This window comes from Chrysemys picta, chromosome 10 (genome assembly GCF_011386835.1).
Source record: "Chrysemys picta bellii isolate R12L10 chromosome 10, ASM1138683v2, whole genome shotgun sequence".
Lineage (NCBI taxonomy): Eukaryota > Metazoa > Chordata > Testudines > Emydidae > Chrysemys > Chrysemys picta.
In genome coordinates this window covers 53,057,701-53,079,284 of record NC_088800.1, presented here as the reverse complement: position 1 = coordinate 53,079,284, position 21,584 = coordinate 53,057,701, and the positions used below count along the sequence as shown (strand labels likewise).

Sequence of the window (21,584 nt, the reverse complement as noted above, 5' to 3'; positions counted from 1 at the left end):
CAGGGATTGACTTACCTCTCTCTAGAACAACTCTTGTGGCTGGTTCAGGAGTGAGCCCGTTGAGCTTCTAGAGGGAGCTGCTTTTGTGCTGGAAAGAGATCTTCATGGTAGGAGGCTGTGAATAGGATGCACACCTTGAGAGGGGAAAAGGACAAAATGGAATGACTCTTGAAGCTTCCCCTGCTTTACATAAAGTTGTTCAGTTACTCACATTTCCACCCAGTCTAAGGAGTAACTTCCTTGCTCACAAGGTCATTGCTAGAGGTTTTATAGGGCAGGAGGCTATAGGAAAACTCATTAGCCAGTCTGAGCAATGGGTTAATATCAGGGGAATTATAACAAAATCAGTGGGGAAAACAGAACTTTTGTCTAGTTGTCAACTTTTTTTTATTACTGAGTTAGATTTATAACTTCATTTGTCATAATGTTGTAAGCTTTGCCATGTGTTTGAGGGAACAGCATTTGGTAACACTTCATTTAAAGTGACTGGTAAGGATCAATTAAATTGGCATTCACTGGAGCAATAAAGCTCCTCCTTGGGGATAGAATTCCATACAGAAGGGGAACCGTGAACAAACTGTAGGCTGGTATAGCTATGCTATGCAGCCACAAGCCAGACCTTTCAATGTCCCTGAATTTCAGGAAAAACCCAGATTCTTACATTTAAGGTATGTGCTCCTTGAAACAAGAAATGTCCCCTTATGGGAGAGGGGAATACAGAACTGGAACAAAACAAACAACAACAACAAAAGAAAGAGGATTCAGAATGATTTTCTTTCCTGTTCAGAAACACAGGTGTGTATATTCAGTACAAGGCTGGATGTCTTTCAGTACTCTGTATCTAAAATGGGATGAATGGGACTAATCTAGAAAACAGATTTTAAAATATAGATATATTACAGGATACCTGGTGTACCTGTTTTTGAATGCTCTTCTAGTGTGGATTTTATAATTTCTAAAAATCTAGGAAGAAAGCCATCTAGTCTAATATTATTTGAAAATATTTCTTTAATACTGAAAAGGTAAAGAGTGCCTTAGATAAATTTAATTCATTGCCCCAAAGAATCTACAACTTAATTGTAACAGGGCAATGACTCACCAGTGGCACCTCCTGCTGGTCATCCTGGGAATTAGCTCTGTCCACTCAGGAGCACCCTCTACAGGCCAGTGTCTTGCTTGCTGCTGGCCCCAGTGCCTCTTCTCTCAGGGTTCTGCCCCCTGCAGCACCCCACAGTCTCACTGGGTCTCCCCTCCCCAGGGAACTCCCAACCCCCTATCCCCACCTCACCTCAGTTTTGGGCTACTGCTAGTCACCATCTAGCCTCCACTCACTGGGGCAGACTTCAGTATAATTACCATTCATCATTGGCAAGTAGGGTTTGGATCTGCTGCCTCTGCCTACCCTTGGGCTGCCCCATTGCAACCCCAGTACCTTCTTGGCCTTTAACAAGGCCTGCAGCCTGAGGGTTTTCCAGGCCAGAGCTCCCCAGCTCCTTTGGCCTTTCCCCAGCCCTGCTCCACTTTAGGTACCCTGCTCAGCTCCCAACAGAGGCCCATCCCTCTCAACATCTACAGAGAAAGAGTGTCTTTTAGCCTTTGGCCCACAGCCCTCTTATAAGGGCCAGCTGGGCCCTCATTAAGCCAGCCACAGCTGTGGTCAGCTACCCACTCAGCTTCCCCAGCCATTCTTAATCCCTCTTACCCTGCTGCAGCACTCTCTAGGGCTGCTTTTACCCTTCCAGGGCCGGAGCAGGGTGATCACCCTGCTACATTAATACAAGACAAAGTACAGTAGTTCAGATCACAGAAAATATTATGTTATTAATTAGTTATATTTCTGATTATGTAAATGCTAAAGGGACCTATTGTGCTAGGTGCTGGACAAATACAGAACAAAGAGACAGTCTCTGCCCCAAAGATTTTACCATGTAAGTAAAGGTCCATCTACACTTACGGCAGCATGTAGAGTACAGACACTGCTAACGTGGGTATAAATAGCACGGCTTAGGCAAGTAGGGTAGAGGCAAGGTCTTGCCCACCTGAACCCCCAGGGTGTGTACTCTACATGGCTCTCTACATGCCTCCAACATCTATACTGGTATTTTTAGCTGTCTAGTGTCCCACCTCTTCCTGGCTGCTGGAGCCTTTCCCCACTGCAGTGAAAGGCTCTGGCAGGGGAGAGGCAGTGGGGGCAGCGCTGCCTCTCCCCTGCCAAAGCCTTTCTCCACTGCCTCCCCCTTGCCAGAGACTTTCCATGCTGCAGTGAAAAGTTCTGGCAGAAAGAAGAGGATCTGGTAGGGGAAGGCAGCAGGGAAGGACTCCAGCAGCTCCTTGCTACCAGAGCCTTTCCCCATTGCTGGAGCCTTTCACTGCTGTGTGTAGCTACACATGTAGGTTCCTGTACTCTATGCTCCACTGTAAGTATGTGGACATAACCTAAGGCATGGGGATTATTGAAGAGGAGAAGAGATATCACTGTACAATTGATGTGAATGGCTGGTTCTCCCTAGAGCAGTGATACTCAGACTGAAGCTCACAAGCTGCAAGTGGCTCTTTGATGTGTCTCTGCAGCTCTTTGCAACACATGATATTAAAACACTGTGTAATTTCATTATTGGATAATAACTTAGATTGGTTAATCAGGATGCTTTTATGATGTCATTAACCAATTGTAGTTTATAAGAATTATATATATATATATATATATATATATATATATATATATATATATATATATATATATATATATATATATATATATATATATATAAAACCCTAAATATTTCCCCATCATACTGTTTAAATATGAATATATAGTACTATAGTAAATTAAACAATGAATTCACAGTACTGTGGCTCTTTTGGGTAATGTTGATTGCTAATTTGCCTCCTGAACCACTGAGGTCTGAGTATCACTGCTCTAGAGAGAGAAATCTCACCATTGTTACTAAGAGCGTTTGAAGCTATTTGACCCATTCCTCCATTGCACTCTTTACCTGACTGTTCAGGTTGCTGTGGTGTTGCTGTTTGAAACCCTACTCCGAACTCCTTTGGCTGTCCATCACATGTTACAGCTGATCCTCAGCTCTGGTTTGGATATCTGTGGGCTCCGCCTGCTCTATCCACAGCACAGCATGCTGCTCGCTAGCACAGGTAAGGCCTCATCTACATACAAAAGTTGCACCCATTTAACTGTAGCAGCTCACAGACCTGCACATCCCTGCTCAAAAGGAAGAGGACTTCAAGGGGGATATGAGCATGACCACAATCAAGCTTTTCTCTTCTCCTTTGGAGTCAGATTATACCCTGTCCCCTTCTATCTGTCCCCGGTGTTAAGTTTTGGCAAGTTTTTGCCATTTCCTCTATTTTTACTCCCTGATACTCTTCATGTCACCACACTGCTGTTCTCTCTGGCCTTTATTTCTCTGTAGAAGGCAGCCCCAACTTTTCTCTCTGAGACAGGAAACGGCAAAATCTGGGGCTGCTTACCTGGCCTTTCTCCAACTGCTCTGTAGGGTGACCCACCATCCAGAATGTCATGGTTTGCCAAGTGGCTTCTGCCACATCTTTTAACTTCGGAGGGCACTGAAGAGAAAATGAGGCACTAACGGTAAAGCCAAACATGGACGCCTGCAGTTAGACACTTGGGCCCAGATCCTGAAAGGTATTTAGGTGCCTAATTCTGATTGAATTCAATGGGATGTTGATGCATAAATACTTTTGAGAATCTGGCCCTAAATCCATAGCATTAGGCACCCATGTTTGTAAATATCAGCCTTAGCTGCTCAGTGCCTCAGTTTCCCCATTAGTAAATCAGGCATAATAAAACTCACCTCCCAGGGAGCATGCGAGTCTTAATTACATTTTAAGCTCTTCAAGATCCTAGAATGGAAGCTATCACATAACTGCAAAGTTCTGGAATTGCCTCTGTACAGGCTAGCTCTCCTAGAAGTCCTGTGTGTAACATCAGGCTGGGATATTGGCAGACTGAGAGGGAGAGAAACATGTGTTCTTTTCAGCTCAGTGGAAATTCAGTCTAGACCTGCTCAATCACTGAGAAAAATTCTGCAGTCTCCCTGCTGCCTTGTCACATTTGAAAACAGTGGGTCCAGACTGGCTCATAATTGTGATTGTTGTTTCAGTTGTCTCAGCAGTAGATATGTAATATGTTGGTACAAGCAAATGGAGAGCTTTGTAAGTGAATCAGAAAGCCATAAAATCATCAATCAATAACAGAAGATGAGCAGAGTTCTGCTTTCTCATCCATACAGCAGATCTGCCCCCAATGCTTTGCTCTCTGCGCATGCTATGGAGGTGCTCTGTATATGGATGGAGGATGTATTTGAGTTGAGATCCACAACACAGGTCTGAAAACTGAACTTTGCTTGAACCTTGAAAAAAATACAAATATATTTCTGGTTTAAAGTATTTTCAGCCACTTCCTCCTTTATTTACGTGCTTTATAGTGCCTGAGGTCACAATTCCATTTCATCTACATGAATTCATGTAATCAGGTCTTAAATCTCATGCTTCAGGATTTCAGCCAGTCTCCTGCAAGGGTCAGGAAGGAATTTCCCCCCTAAAATGTGTTCTGGGTTTGTTTTTATTTTTTTCCTTCCTCAGCAGCATCAGTGATGGCCATAGCTGGAAATGGGACACTGGACAGTGGCCGGTGCTCTGAGATGGTACTGAGAATTCTCTTTCTTAGATGCCTGGCTGGTGGGTCTTGTTCACATGCTGAGGGTCAAATTGATCCTGAATTTCAGGTTGGGAAGGAATTTTCCCCCAGGTCATATTGGCAATGACCTTGGAGTTTTTTGCCTTCCGCTGCAGCCTGGGGCACAAGTTGCTTGCTAGGTTCATCTGGGTATATCTCACCAACTCAATTCCCTGCCATGACAGGGCCCTTGGACACTGGTGCACCTCGATCCCTCCTATTCTCTGCATGTGGCACACAACAAATCCTGCATCTTGGCAGGAAGTTAGAGTAGATGACCCTTGTAGTCCCTTCTAATCCTATGGTTCTGTGATTCTAATAGTTTAGTCTCCAGAGGGCTATAATACTTTAATCTAATCCAGTTCATTGGCTGCAAAACAGGGTAACTGGGTGAGATTTAGTGGCTGGTGACATGCAGGAGGTCAGACTACATGATCTGGTGCTCCCTTCTGGCCTCATACATTGACTCTAGATGCATCTAAACCCCAGTGCTGAGGAGGTGGTATCCAGCCCTTCCTTGCCCAATGGCAGCAGTGGGTTCAGTGGAGAAGCAAAGTGGATTTCATTCCTGCCCACGCCTAGCGATCTCCATCCATCTGTGAGACTGTGAGCTTGGAGAAGGATTTGCCACAGAGTGCAGGAGAGAGCTCTCCTGTGGGTCCTCCTCTGTGGCAAGAAATAAGGGAACCCAGAGCAGGGAAAGAAAGAAGTGATGGTCAAGTATTTTTTTAAATGTCATTCCTTGTCATTCCTTCCCCACGCAGCACAGATCCTGACCAGTTTGCATGGAGTTTTGGCAAAGCTTTCACGTTTCCCAGTTGAGGTCCCCTCATTGGCTCTTCTATTGCTAAGGAAGGGACCAGGAAACAACCTGGTCCCCCGGCCCAAATGCTCTCCCACCCTCCAACCCCACCAACCCTCTCTGAGTGAAGTGTGAACTTTTGGGCTTGATGGTTTTCAGTGAGAGCCACTCACTCAGCCTTGCATATCTGTGCAGAATCTCCAGCGTGTGATCATGCAGACTTAGCAGCATTAACTACTATGATGGTTTCCATTGGGAAAATTATCAGGGCAGATCCCCAACTGGCGAAAATTATCAGTGACTTAAATGGAGCTGTTCCAATTTGCACTAGCTGAGGATCTGGCCCTCCGGATTTGACAGGAGCCTGCTGCTGCAGCAATGCCCCCTGGCTCCACAAACCGCATGGAGCCAGCCCTAATTAGGCATGTTTGTGTGGAGGGCTCAGCAGGAGTGGGGACCAGGCCACAGAGGGACCCCATCTCCTTCTGCTGCTTCAAGGTCATTCCTCGCCTCTCTCCTCCCTCCCTGAGCTGCCAACCAGTGGGAGAACCTGGGCTTTCGTGTGTTATTTGCAAGGCACCCAGACCCTGCCTGCGAAGGGGAAGAGATCGCAGCTCTGATCTCCCAGTGTAACCAGCAGTGCCAAAGCAAGAGCCTCCAGAGATGGGCGGAGACCCAATGAGAAACAGGGGTTAGCCTGGCAAATGTGGAAGGGGAGCTAGAGACAGCACTGATAAACTGTCAGTCATCTAGGCTGAGTAATGAACTGAGAAGAGACCTTGAGTGGAATGAATGAACCTGGAAAGGGTGATTCCATGCGTTAGTCACACGTGTTTATCTTTCACAGACAAGCTGCCTTCTACTTACGCTCCAGAGGCTAGCAAGGCACCACTTGTGCTGGTTTTAGGCTTGAGAGGGCCAAAAGCACGTAGCGCCTTGCAAGATATCATAGGGCCCTCGGATCCACAGCTGGCCAACATGACAGACTGCGGCTCCATCAATGCCATCTACTGCAAGAGCCAAGCTGAGCCCCTCGCCTACCTGCCCCACACAGACAGCCGGGTGCACAGGGAGCTGTGCCTCTTGTTCGGAGGGAGAGCATGCTGTGACGAGGTGCTTCATGTTGGTGTCCAGAATCCTGCCTGCAAATATAACAAATCAAGGTGACAATCCCATACTGCCCATTTCTGAGATCCTGTGATTCTAGTGGGGGTGGGAGTGGGGATGGGGTGGGGTGGGGAGTGCAGGACTTGCACTACTGAAGGGTCCCCAGGAGATTAGCTAGTTTTGTCAGTCTTTTCAGCGCAGTCCTCAGCAGAGAGGCCCAGCTAGAGGCAGTGCTGGTTGGGAGCACTAGTCTATTTCTGCATTTTAAAATGTGTTACTATTAGTGTTTGCAAAATTGGTCTGTTCCTTCTCTCACCATGCTGCGTCCTCTGCAACTGACAAGAGTGTATGAAAACGGAGGGGCTGAGAAGGCCTTTAGCCTTGGTGATTAGTGTGAGGAGATGCACGATAGTGGGACCAGGACTTATTTGAGATGATGGAAACATTGTGAGAGGAGGCCCACTGGAAACTCTACCCTGGAGAATAGGGCCACTCCAAAAGGGATTCAACCTTAGATTCAATGTACCTATCCTGATGGTGTAGAAACAGTGTGCCACAGGGAGGGGGGGGTGGGAGGAGGAAGCTGCTCCGGAGTCCAGCCCGGGACTTTCCTGCAGCCCTCCCAGCCGCTCGGTCTGCTCTGCCGGGGGAGGGGGGAAATCCCGGACATTGTGAGTGCTTTACAAATTCCCCCGGACGCTATTTTTAGTACAAAAAGGAGGACATGTCCGGGTAAATCCGGACGAATGGTAACCCTATTTTAATGTTACCCTGCTGAACTACACTGTGCTGAGATTCCCCTGATTCCAGAAGTCCCATGTAAACCCTGAAAGATCCCTTCTGAAGCTGTGAAAGTAGAGCTATTGCTGTGGCACCAGGATGGGGATTAGACAGCACATGGGCCTAGTGCTGCCTTTCTGCATTGAGGCAAATCGCAGCCACTCTGAGTTAATTCCCTTGCTCCTTGAGGGTTAATTTCTACCGTAATGTTATTTGGCAGAGTTATCTCTGCATGATCTTTAACACTGAAATGAATTAATGTTGCCTGGCTTTAAGACTTTAAAAAATTCCCTTTGACAAAGTTTGTTTTTTTTATTGGGGTCCTTCGCCTCCTTACCAATAGGGAACTCTGTTATTTTAGGGTAACATAGCGAAACAATGCTAAGAGTTTGGTCCAATAGGAGGGCTTAGCTGGCAAGAGTATAAACTCCATCTCCAAGCTCAGTTCCTCAAGAAAACCAACAGCTCTTACTGTCATCCTCCTGTGGATTCAAGACGTCTCAAAGGAAGGCGGTAGGCAGGCAAGCTTGCATTAGCAGTCTGTGCTTAGCAGGCCTGGCCACGTGATTCCCAGATTACAGTTTGCATTTTTGTCAGTCCCTTGGCTTTTGAAACCACAATTTGGGTTCATCCTGCTATAATTTGTTCCCTTCTGGAATGAAGGAATATTGGATATTTCACTGCCCTTGGGCATCACTGCCAGGCCCAGTTTATAATAGCTTTCAAAGTGTTTCTCCCCAATTACAGTCTGATTAAATATTCACTAGTGAGTAGCAGGTTTGAAATATCACAGGATGGGAAGAACATTTGAGATATGGCCCGACATTTCTCAGTTCCTAAATTTTCGTGCCAAGCTGACCGCATTGCATTAGCCACTTTTAATTGAACAGAGAGAGCTGGAGAGAGAAGCTGCAATGTAGAAAAACATCCAGTCTGTGTACAAACCCAAGACCCCATAAGGTGGCCCATGCTCTGATGTCACAGACAGGGGATTGAAGTGGCAGTAAAGCAGTTCTACAAAAGCAGCCTCCATCTCCTTGGGGTTAGTGGGTAAAGCTAAGAAGTGCCAACGTCTGGGTCTAATATTAACAGCTTTCACTCTTTCTGTTGTTTTTCCTTAGACCTCAGAGTCCTTCATCTAATAGAGCAAATGCTGACCAAGAGAGGGCTGATCTCCAGGACATGGCACTGTCCAGACCTCCTGCAACACTGGTCTCTACCACCAAAGGTCATTTCTAAGGAGCAAACCTTGAGGTTTCAGATGTGTTCCAGGCTCCTTCACTATAGCAGAGGGTGTTATTGGTTATCTTACTCCTGCCCCACATGTTCATGTGGTCCTGCTCCCATTACACTCCTCAATGCCGGGTCCTGGCCAGGGGGACAAGAGTCAGGAATTAGTTTGTGAAACATGTGGTGCTTCTTGCCCAATGTGAAGCAACAGTAGAATGTCATGGCCTTCCCTGTCCGCTCCATGTGAGTAGCTATTAGTAGCTGTTGTACGGATATTGATCTCAAGGCCTAAAGAGTTAAAGTGTTTATAAACTCTTTCACTGTCCAACATTAAACAATGATAGGAAGGTTCAGGTTATTTTAAACATAGGCCTTGGTTTTACTTGGTTACTTGGCAAACACCCAAAAGTGTTCATTCAAATTAAAAAATTATTGATTGATTAGAAAGAACAAGATATCGAAACAGGCATTTAGATTGGAACTTTGGTTGAATGATTATGCAAAACAAACTTAGTCAAAACCTTTAAATCCTTTCTCCTTTTGGAGGCAAAATATCAGTGTCTCTTATTTTCAGAACAGCCTTTCTTTGGTAAAAACAAGAGGGTTTTTTTTACTCTCAGTCCTGAGGTGTCCAGGTCATTTACTTTTCCTGGTCTTAACTAGCAGACAGACCCATGGTGGAGGAGAAACAGAATAGAAAAGATGGGTGAGATATAGCTCCAGTTGGTGTTTTTGGAACGAACACTGGACTACTGGTTAGTTACGAGTGGATGGTTTTGGCTGGCAAGTCGACCACAACACCTGATGCTTGGATCCTGGTTTACAATGTAGTCAGCGATGTCATCTAATCGGATCTTTTATTCTTAGACAAGGCAGGCTTGGAAGAATACAGCATAGTTGACTTCAGGATTTGATGAAAAGCCAAGAGAGTGAGAGATAGGATAGAAGGAAAGAAAGGGGGAGGGGAGCAGAAAATAGCACAAGGGAAGGGAAAACAATGCAGGATCTTACATGCTTGAAAACAAAGTTCCTTGAACAGCACTATGGCCAGCCGGCCTTCCTCTCAGGAAGAAAATCCTTTAGATGAGCCAAGATGAATTGAAGTGCTGGCACTTTTGGGGATGAGCTGGGATGCAAAGTGGGATGGGATATGAGAGGGAGAGATGAACTGAACTGATGTGAACATGTCTTCTTTCAAAATCACTTTTTAAAAAACCCACAAAGGGGGAAAGTAGGCATCATAATTCATCCCCCTCATTATTTTATCCACCCATTAAGCCTAATATCCATTACACCAATTTTGGTCTATTAACTTCTGGGTCCACATCTTCTATTTTTACAAGGCATAATTTCAACAGTCCTTGGATTATATCAACATGGACTTTTTGGTTTAGTCTAATCCAGCTTCTTTGTCTGGTTCTCTTGCACTTGTTACAACATTCAGGGTTGTAAACAACTTGATCTATTTTTCATGGTTATTGTAACATCTTATGAACTTTCACATACTTTTTACATTTGAGCTCATAGGGATACACTTTGTAGGTCCAATTGTCACAACAGGTCTCCTAGACCATGCCTGAGGGACTCTAAAACAGGAAACCTTTTATTCTTGGGGCTTACTTAGTGAAGGAACAGTTCTATGGGGGTTAATAGTGTCCTTGAATTGCATGTCTACCTAGCTACAGACCATCTGCCTGTCCTCTTCACAGCCTGGGGTATAATCACATAGGTAGTGCAGTTAAATGGTTCAAACAACCCCACATGCATGGTCCTGGCCTTTCTAGGGCCAGGGACTAGGTGGTCAAACAGTCATCTGGAAAGATGCAAAGGGAGCAGCTACTATTAACTGGCTCTGGCATTGCTCCTCTCCCTTCCCACGTTCCCCTCTCCTCTTTGCAGGTGTAGGCTCCCAATTTCTGTATTCCCCCTAAAGAGCTGGCTGAGAACTTGCTCCAGCAGCCCTATAGAGGAGTGACAGTATATAGGAAGTGCGAACAGAGAGAGCCCATCTTCCTGGGAAATATATGCTCAGGAGGAGAGTGTGTGAGGTAGATGAGCCATTGGCCCCGTGGCCTCCTCTTGTGGGGTCAGGGACAGCAAATCTTTCTGCCCTCTCCAAAGGAGGAGTGGTTTTGAGATTGTGCTACCAGAGCACTGCTGACCTACCTCTGCTCCCTGGGAATAAGGATAGCCCTGCAGGGAGGAACTGAGGGGTATAGGAGCCCTCCAACCAGCAGTGAGAAGACAGTAAGGACAGGGGAGGAGGAGGATGCTCTGGCATAGAAAAGAGGAATTGGAAATTAATTTGCCAAAGAAAAGTGGATTGGAGGGGAGAATGGAAACAGGAGCCAGAAAGATGAGAGAGGAAGGGAAAGTGAGGGAGAGAATGAGAGGAAGGAAGATAAAAGTCAAGAAAAGATGAGGCCTACCTTTTAAATGCATTCAATGTAAGTATGTATGTTAACGCTAGCATCTGAGCAAGTTCCTCTGGCAGACACCCTTCCACTCTGTACGTTCGGGGGTGGGGATGATGGCAGGTGGTGATTGTTGCTGATGGACTGAGCCAGATTTCCTGTTTCCCTATTTTTTTATGGCCACTGATGATTCACGTGCAATGTGGGCTGCTGAGCTGCCCCCCCGCTGTGGTTCCATCTGTGGTTGTTGGGCTCAGGAAGTTGCACCCAACCTTTGCTCTTCAAACGGATGGGTGGTGCATCATGCCTTCTGGAAGAGAAGCTGAAGATATTCTCTGGGAGGGGACAGCATGCAGGAGTATTGGAGAGAGGAGCCACTGTGCTCCCTCACTGAGCTCTCTGGAAGCCTGCCTTGGAATAAGCTAGTCACACCCTGTCAAGGGGTTATCCTCTCCAGCACATCCCTTGAGGCTCAGCCACTGGACTCCACACCTTCCCTCTGGTTCTTTCAATCCACTACTAGCCTTAGGCTGGCTCAGGAACAGTGCTTTCCCCAGGAGCTGAAATTAGAGGGAATGTTCGAATTTACAGGGGGTTGAGGGCCGAGGGGTGAGACTGTGAGGGCAAAGGCTAAATTTTTATATGTTTTCATCAGCAAGGTGATTCGGTGCTACCTCTTGGCCCCACATTTTAACATCAGAAAACACCAATAAACACCAGCATTTGAATTTCTGATGATTTATTGTTGTTTATAAATCATCATTTGAAACTATTAGGTTGGCTAACATCGCCAACATCGCCGAAATGAACGTGCCGATATTGTCAGAACAAACACAGCTGTGTGAGGAAGCTCATCTTTGCTCAGACTTTTCAAGCCTATTATGTTTTTTCAGGTACAAGTATTTGATCATATATCTGCTTTTAAAGTGTATAGTAATATTTCCATTTCAATTCAGATTTCCAACCAACAACTAAATGGAATTGTTTTCCAATTAGAAATTTTTTAAAACATCTAGATCTAGTTGGAACATGACTAAATTGGCAACATTGCTGTAACTAGTTGACCACTCGGGTGAGGAGCGAGTTTGGGGTGGTGGGAAGGTAGAAGAATCCCTGCTCAGGAACATGCTCCCCCTTCGTAGGGTCTAATTTATTACAGTTTCTACAGCGGGTGACATACTTTGTTAGTTGCCCCAGGTCACCTTCTCTGAGGCCTAGCAGAGTCCTGGTCAGTTCTTTGTCCTCATTCAAAAGACAACCCAGCCCTCTTCCTGGAGCCAGGGTTGTGCTTCAAACAATCACTTCCCCTCTCCACATAGCAGAAGCCTAGCCCTCCTTGTAATTTAGCCAGCTGTAGGGTCTTCGCACCATTCATTCTTCTTCTCTCTCCATATCCCCTTTGATCCTTATATCGGACCTTTTAAACCCTTAAAGGGCCATTCCATTTGGTGGAGTGGGCTGACCACTAGGTACTACCACCTTTAAGGGGCAGACCACCCCGTCACACCCCCATACAGAATGGACAGTGCAACCATCAATTGCAGCTGCCAGTCACATTAACTGAGAGAGACAAGGTGGGTGAGGTAATATCTTTTATTGGTGAGAGAGACAAGCTTTCGAGCTACACAGATCACTTCTTCAGGTCCAGGCTATATTGAACCATAGCAGATATGCTTGTTAATTTCAGTCCTATATTCATTCCAAAATAGGGGTTATTTATGAAAAAGGGTACTGTTTTAACTAGACGTCGGCCAGAAGCTTATCAGGACTGCCCACGTCCCTGAAATTTGGCAGTTCAGATACAACAGGCCCAACAGTAGCTCCAAACTAGCTTTGATCCTACGAACTAACCCTTACTGAGACTTTGCAAAGTGCACTGCAAACCACCCCATTTCTTCCAGCTGTCATTTCAAGCTTATTGTTTCTTTCTCTCTTGGTGTTGATTTGTTTTGGAACACTTAGATTCACAGTATTGGTAAGGCTATTGGAAAACCAAAGGGACTCGCAATGGGATACAGAGCCTTCTGCTTCCAAGGTACAGGTGCAAATCTGGTGGACTCCAGTGGTGAACTAAAATACCAGCGGATGACTGTTCAAAGGCTAACAAATGCTGGGTCTCAGTCCAGCTCCTCGGGGGGAAATGTTCATGTCACAAAATCTAGAACCACAATTGCCATTTCTTGTTGGCAATCTCAGCAGAAAAGCCAGGCAGTAACTGGGATATGAAGACAAAACTACATTCTCACCCATGATTCCTCCATAGTCAGGGCACATTAGCAGGTCGATATAGAGAAAACCTGTCTAGAGCCTCCTCCTGGCCTGTTACAGAGGCCAGGTTGTTTCATGATTACAGCAAAGGGCTAGGAGGACAGAGGTCTGGGATTCTAATCCAAGGTGAACCACTGACTCACTCTAACCATACCTCAGTAAACCCAGCTGTACAGCAAATGGAGAAGGAATTCACAGATTACTAGATAGACCTGAGCCAAACTTTCTAGAATAATTGTTTTTTTAAAGAAGATCTTTGATGGTGTGAATCCTGCCCACAGCTATATGTGGGTGTGATGGGCCAAATAAGGGTTAATGTTGACTGCAGAATGTAGTGTCACCATCTGGGTTGGTCTGGAAATTGGGGCTGGCCAATTTCATGAGGCTTCCTGCAGAGATGGAACAGCTTCCACGAAAATAACTTGATGCCCTTCTCATCTTCACTTTGATCCAGGGGATGTCATTTTGGTCGTGTCACCTGCTGTGCCTCCTCATGCATACGGGGATGTGATTTCAACTTGTACTCAGAGAGGCTTTACTCTGCAGGGAATCAGGCAGCTGCGACTTTCTCCCAAGCGAGCCATCATGCTCAGCATGACAACAAGTCAGGTATGGGACAGAGGGTCACTAGAATAATGCTTTCCCAGATCCTGAATGGCATATCCATTAGTGCTCCTGCTAAATCCTACAATGTAGCTGCAATGGGTTAGGCTGATTCCAACCCCAATGGTTTTGATTTTGACATGACTGAATCCCAGAGATGGTCAGCAATGCTGACTTTCTCAGCAGAGTGGTCAAAATAGCCACTGGTGAATCCAGCTCTGTGAGGTGGACCAGGCTGGCGGAACAGAGACATGTGCTGTGCCATTTTATTAGTCCACACAAAGCCAAATGGGCCTCGGATTAGCTTGCACTCACTAAGGGAAGTCATGTTTTTTATAGCGATGAGCATGCTTCACCCTTGGGTGAACTTTGCTTTGTGGTTTTCTCATGCTTGTTACCCTTTTGCCAGCTAGCCTGCACCCAGGATTCCCCATCTTCTGACATCATCTTCTTTTGCTATGAGTAACAGAGGGTCCTGTGGCACCTTTGAGACTAACAGAAGTACTGGGAGCATAAGCTTTCGTGGGTAAGAACCTCACTTCATCTGAAGAAGTGAGGTTCTTACCCACGAAAGCTTATGCTCCCAGTACTTCTGTTAGTCTCAAAGGTGCCACAGGACCCCCTGTTGCTTTTTACAGATTCAGACTAACACGGCTACCCCTCTGATATTTTGCTATGAGTGGCACCTCCAGTTGCTTTCAGAGCTGAGTTTCCTTTGTGCTGGAAAATCCCATTAAAGCCCCATTCTTCCTAGCAGCAGAGAATACTAATAGCCAGATTGTGCCATTGTGAAAGTTAAATATGAATTTTGCCATTGATTTCAATGGGAGCTGGATCGGTCCCTAACTGTAAAAATCACTGTAAGATTATTTTTAATCAATTAATGTGTCATCGGAAGATACTCCTCATTTGCCATATATGACTGCATCACTTCATAGTTCTTCTTCTGGTGCTTGTTCATGTCCATTCCAATCAGGTGTGTGCGTGCGTGCCAGAAAACTTTTCCCTTAGCAGCATCCGTCGGGTCGGCCTGGGCACCCCCTGGAGGCACTCAATAGAGAGCCTTGCCAACCCACCACCCCCTCAGTTCCTTCTTGCCACCAGTGATGGCTAGCTGGAACAACCTGTTGCTCTTGCTTTGCAAGCACGTTTGGGCAGTGTCCACTCTTAGTGTTTATAGTTAGTTCTCAGTAGTTACTAGTGTTAGTTTAGTATTAGTAGTTAGGTCATAAGTTTCCTTTTGGGGTTCCTCCCCCCAACCAACGCTCCCCCGGCACCAGGATATGCCCTGGTCCCCAGGGTTCAAACTCTGCGAGGACCATGGAAAATTTATGCCTAAGAGCGACCCGCACTCTTCCTGTCTGTGGTGTCTCGGGGAGAGCCACCAGAAGGAGAGGAGCAGAATTTGCAAAGGGTTTTCCTCTAGGACCTTAAAAGACCAGGAGCAAAGACTCAAGATCCTTCTCATGGAGGCAGCACTCCAGCCACAATGTGACCCGGGGTTGGCAGAACCCACGCCCAGCACCTCCTCATTGGTGCGCAGTGCTCCGGCACCGACGATGCGTGAGCCGGTACCAAGAAAGTACCACAAGAAGTTACGGCACTGCCACAGCTCCACCCATAGACAATCTTCTGTGAGGCACCCGTCTCAGTCCCTGGTGCCCCAGAAAAAGAAAAGGCCAGAGAGGGGTCGCTCTCCCCCTTCCAAGCCCAAGGAGCCTTCGGCAGGGAGACCCGAACCCGGCCACGTCACCTCAGCCCCTCTGCCTCCCAGGGTCTCATTGACCCCTGCCCCCTCTGGGGTCCAGTTGAGTCCGAACCCTCACCACTCTCTGGACCAACATGGCAGAGAGCTCCAGCTCCCCTCTACAGGGACCCCTCTCATGAGCAACTCCTTATACAGGAGGTGCACTCACTCCTTTTGCTATGGGCAGTGGAAAAGATTCCTCAAGAGCAAAAGGGCAAGGGTTTTTGTTCCTGGTATTTCCTAATACCAAAAGCCAAAGATGGGCTCAGACCCATCCTAGACCTGCGAGAACTCAACAAGTTTGTGAAGAAGCTCAAGTTCTTCTTCGAGTGATTGTTCATGTCCATTCCAAGCAGGTGTGTGCGCGCCGCGTGCACACCAGCCGGAAGATTTTACCATAGCAGCGTCCGTAGGGTCGGCTCCGGCACCCCCTGGAGTGGCGCCTTCATGGCGCTGTATATAGGGGCCAGCCGACCCCCCACCACCTCAGTTCCTTCTTACCGCCGGTGACGGCTAGCTGGAACTTCTCTTGCTCTTTAGCAATCGTGGCAGTGTTCTATAGTTCTTGTAAATAGTTCATTAGTTAGTTGTTAGTGTTAGATTGTTAGGTTTCAGTTGGGGGAGTTTTCCCCAACTTTTCGCCGCCCCTAGGGTCCAAACTCTGTCGGGACTGCGGGAAGTTTATGCCGAAAAGTGACCCGCACTCTTCGTGCTTACGGTGCCTCGGAGAGGCCCATCAAAGGGACAGGTGTCCTATCTGCAGGGCTTTTCGCCCCAGGACTCTCAAGGATAGAGAGCAGAGACTTAAAGTCCTCCTAATGGAGGTGGCTCTGAGGCCACAATCGGATCCCGGACCTTCAGAGCCGGCACCCAGCACTTCATCCTCGGTGCGCAGTGCCCCGGCACCGGAGATAGGTCATGAGGCCAAGACCCCGGCCCCGGAGAGAGTCGGCGCATAAGAAATTGTCTTCGACAAGACACCGCTCTCCATCGCCGGTGCCGGCTAAAAAGAACAGGCCGCGGTCCGAACAATGTCCCCACCGGGACTCTAAAGGTCGGGCGCAGTCCACGAGTGTTACGGGACAACCCGTGCCGCAGACCCATCCAGCCATCCCGTTGACTCCTGCCCCGGAGAGGGCAAGGTCGAGTCCGGAACGGCATAGATCCCCGGACATGATGGAGGAGGTCCGCCTCCCATCGATGCTGGAGGCGTTCAAGGCCGCATCAGACCTCTTGAGCCTTCCGGTGCTGGCATCGCCGCACCGGTGCAGAGAACCTCCGGCTGCCACCGGGCCCCAGTATCACTCTAAGGGTAAACCGGCAATGCGCTCACCGCACTCTCCACGCAGCGCCACATTAGCGGCACCGGCGCGAGCACCCCTGCCGGCGACAGTGGGTACCGCTCCTCCACTGTCCTCATATCCAGAGACTTCTGACTCAGAGGCGGACTCCTACCGTTCTAACAGATCGAGGAGCAGATCGTCCTCGCGTAGGAGTGCCCAACCGTACCCGCCACAGTGGCATCAGCAGCAGGAGTGGCAACCACCTCCACAGTGGCCGTTCTGGACACCATGGGCCTACCATCAGTCGGTGGGTCAGGCGTACGGGCCCCGCTCACGAACCACTTCCGTCTCCTCAGCGTCTGCGGCACCGCAGCTAATGCCACCGCCACCGGCACCGCCATCTGACAGGAGTGTTCCACAAGGCATTACGGCACCCCCAGCTCAAACAACGGCACCGACAGGGACTTTGCTCCCTTCAGCACAGGCACTGCCCAGCACTCCTCGGCGTTCGGTGGCAACCCCGGTACCAGCCGCGGTGCCGCATCTTGAGCCCGCACCGGCCACGCAGCCTGAGTACCGTGTGCCGCAGGCCCTTACAGAGGGAGACGTGGTAGATGAAGGGCAGCTACATGGGACATCTTCCTCTTCATCTCCGGATGAGGCAGTAGCGGGAACTTCTGCTGCTCCGGCTTTAGAGGATAATAGACTCCTCCAACAGCTCCTTACTCGAGCGGCCCAGAGCCTCTCGATACAGACGGAACAGATCGAGGTGGACACCAATCCCGTAATTGATATCCTGACCCCATCAGGCTCATCTAGGGTAGCCCTACCCCTCATAAAAACCATTGCGGACACAACCCACACCTTGTGGCAAACTCCAGCCTCATTGGCCCCTACAGCCAAAAAGACTGAGAGGCGGTATTTTGTCCCAACCAAGGGCTATGAATATCTTTACACGCACCCCCCACCGGACTCCCTAGTGGTGGATGCGGCCAACCAGAGGGAGTGACAAGGTTTTCAGGGATCCACACCTAAAAATAGAGAGGCGAAAAAGTTGGACTTCTTCGGACACAAGGTCTATTCAACAGGGGGCCTACAGTTGCGTATTGCCAATCAGCAGGCCATAGTGAGCCGGTATGGACACAACACATGCTCGGCTTTGTCTAGGTTTACGGACCTCCTCCCGCAGGACTCACGAACCGAGTTCTCGGCCCTTGTTGAGGAGGGCAGATTGATTACTCAAGCTTCCCTCCAGGCAGCCTTGGACACAGTCGATTCGGCCTCGCGCACGTTGGCTACTGGTCTGGTCATGAGGCGCGGAGCCTGGCTTCAAGTTTCTGGCCTTCCTCACGAAGTCCAACAGACTATCCAGGACTTACCCTTTGAAGGGCCCACGCTTTTCTCAGAAAAGACAGACAAACGGCTCCGTAGCCTAAAGGACTCGCGGACCACCCTCCGTTCTTTAGGCCTACACACCCCGGTTACTCAGTGTAGGCAGTTTAGGCCGCTGCAGGCCCCACGTCAGTACTAACCTCAAAATCGGGGTGATGCCTTGCGCAGAAGGCCGAGGACTGGCAGGAGGAGTCAACAACAGCAGCCCTTCGGCCAGTCTTCTACCCAACCAAGGCCTCCGCAGGGACCTAGACCACCATTTTGAGGGCTCGGTCGAGGACGGCCTACCGGTGAGATCTCTGGATCCTCCCATCCTTACCTTTTCATCACGTCTGTCCCTCTTCTATCGTGCGTGGGCCCGGATCATGTCAGACGCTTGGATGCTTCGCACGGTAGAGGAGGGATATTCTAACCAGTTTTCCTCCCTCCCGCCCCACTAGCTCCCCTCCCCATCCCTCTTCAGGGACCCCTCTCACGAGCAACTTCTCCTTCAAGAAGTTCAGTCCCTCCTTACAGCAGGGGCAGTGGAGGAGGTGCCTCGAGAACTACGGGGCAAGGGCTTCTATTCTCGATATTTCCTAATACCGAAAGTAAAAAGGGGCCTCAGACCTATTCTGGACTTGCGACGCCTCAACAAGTTTGTCAAGAAGCTCAAGTTCCGCATGGTCTCCCTCTCCTCCATCATTCCCTCCCTGGATCCAGGAGACTGGTATGTCGCCCTCGACTTACAGGATGCATACTTCCATATCGCAATAATCCCTCACCACAGGCGTTACCTCAGGTTTCTCGCCGGCAACGTTCATCTACAGTTCACGGTTCTACCCTTCGGCCTATCAGCAGCCCCAAGGGTCTTCACAAAGTGCATGGCAGTCGTGGCAGCCTTCCTCCGCAGGCAAGGGATCCAGGTATTCCCTTACCTGGACGATTGGCTCATCAAGGGCAGAACCAAGGCACTCGTGGAGGTTCAGGTGGTCTTCATCAGGCACACCTTCAGCTCCCTCGGCCTCTTAATCAACGAGGCCAAGTCCACTCTTTCTCCAACACAAAGAATCGAGTTCATAGGAGCACTTCTGGACTCGACACAAGCCAGAGCATATCTCCCAGAGGCCAGGTTCCGAACTTTGTCCAACATCATTCTCGGCCTCCAAAGTTACCCTACCACCACAGTAAGAAGCTGCCTCAAATTACTAGGGCACATGGCAACATGTACCTACGTCGTGAGACACGCCAGGCTCAGACTGCGCCCTCTCCAATCTTGGTTGGCAGGGGTTTATCGGTCAGTCAGGGACTCCCTAGACTTAGTGGTAACGTTACCTCGTCCGGTGTTAGACTCCCTCCATTGGTGGCTCAACCCACGGGTGGTCTGCGCGGGGGTCCCTTTCCTCGAACCAGAGCCCTCTCTGACCCTGGTAACGGACGCGTCGGATCAGGGATGCACATCTGGGCCACCTCCGGACCCAAGGTCTTTGGTCGAGGGAGGATCTTTCACTGCACATCAATGTCAGGGAATTACGAGCGGTATGCCTCGCATGCATGGCATTCAAGTCCCAGCTCGCGGACAGGTGCGTTTCTGTCCTCACAGACAATACTCCAACGATGTTTTATATCAACAGACAGGGTGGTGCTCGCTCTTCTCCCCTTTGTCAGGAGGCCCAGGCATTATGGGACTTTTGCGTACAGAACGTAATTCACCTGATAGCATCCTACCTCCCCGGCACGCACAACGCGCTCGCGGACACTCTCAGCCGCTCTTTCCAGGGTCACGAGTGGTCTATCCGCTGGGATGTAGTTCTCTCAATTTTCCGTCTCTGGGGTCATCCCCAGGTGGACTTGGTTGCTTCCAACGAGAACAGGAAGTGTCGTCAATTCTGCTCCCTCATGGGACGCAGTCAGGGATCCCTATCAGATGCTCTTCTCCTCTCTTGGGCAGACGGGCTTCTTTATGCCTTCCCCCCGATTCCCTTGATTCACAAGGTGATCCTCAAGGCCCGCAGAGATCACGCTCGACTCATCCTCATAGTTCCTGCGTGGCCATGCCAGCATTGGTACGCATCTCTCCTACACATGTCTACGAGGGTTCCAATCAGGTTGCCCCTACTACCGGACTTGATCACGCAGGATCACGGTCGCCTCCTTCACCGGAACCTGGAGTCGCTCCACCTTACAGCTTGGATGCTCCATGGCTAAACCCACTGGAGTTACGATGCTCCCATCAGGTCAGATGGGTCCTGTTGGGCAGCAGGAAGCCCTCGACAAGGTCTACATATTTGGCCAAGTGAAAGCGCTTCTCCCTCTGGGTTACACAACGCGGTCAGGGCCCCTTGCTCGCCCCGATCCCTCTCATCTTGGACTATTTGCTACATCTGAGACACCTGGGACTAACTCTCTCATCGATTCGAGTACACCTTGCTGCAATCTCCGCATTCCACCCTGGAGAGGGGGGGACCTCAGTGTTTGCAAACCCACTTGTTGGACGATTCCTCAACGGCCTCGACAGATTGTTCCTGCATATCCATCAACCTGTCCCTGCTTGGGACCTCAATTTGGTCCTGTCTGTCCTCACGGTGCCCCCATTCAAGCCGCTGGCTTCATGCTCGCTGTTATACCTCTCATATAAGATTGTGTTCTTGGTGGCTATCACATCAACGTGGAGAGTATCGGAACTCAGAGCTCTGACATCCGAGCCTCCATACACTGTCTTCCACACGGACAAGGTCCAACTCAGGCCGCACCCTGCGTTCCTACCTAAGTTGGTTTCCCCGTTTCACATGGGTCAAGACATTTTTCTCCCTGTTTTTTATCCCAAACCGCACTCCTCGGCTAAGGAGTGCAGGCTGCATTCTCTGGATGTTCGCAGGGTTTTCACGTTCTATATAGAAAGGACAAGACCCTTCAGGAAATCGACCCAACTTTTTGTTGCTGTGGCCGACAGTAGGAAGGGGCTCCCGGTTACGTCACAGAGGATCTCGGCTTGGATCAGAACCTGCATCAAGGAGTGCTACAGTCGGGCCAATGTACCAGCCCCGCCTATCACGGCCCACTCCACAAGAGCGCAGGCCTCTTCAGCTGTGTTCCTGGCCCACATCCCAACACAGGAAATTTGTAGAGCGGCCACCTGGTCCTCAATCCACACCTTTACGGCTCACTACGCCATTACGCACCAAGCCAGCGAGGATGCTGGATTTGGCCGCGCAGTCCTCCAGTCTGCAGTGACCTCCAACCCCACCACCTAGACTTGGGC

General features: G+C 48.9%; 1 protein-coding gene across 3 annotated transcripts in view; it reads left to right on the top strand.

Moving 5' to 3' along the window:
- The window catches only part of DNAAF8 (dynein axonemal assembly factor 8), a 149,273-nt gene that overhangs the window by 71,099 nt on the left and 56,590 nt on the right, over positions 1 to 21,584 (top strand). For all 3 annotated transcript variants that reach the window (XM_065559812.1, XM_042854127.2, XM_065559811.1), the window contains exons 15-18: positions 3,009 to 3,153; positions 6,367 to 6,682; positions 8,528 to 8,634; positions 13,773 to 13,927. In XM_065559812.1, coding sequence (XP_065415884.1) covers positions 3,009 to 3,153; positions 6,367 to 6,682; positions 8,528 to 8,634; positions 13,773 to 13,927 — 723 coding nt within the window. The remainder of the gene's footprint in view (positions 1 to 3,008; positions 3,154 to 6,366; positions 6,683 to 8,527; positions 8,635 to 13,772; positions 13,928 to 21,584) is intronic.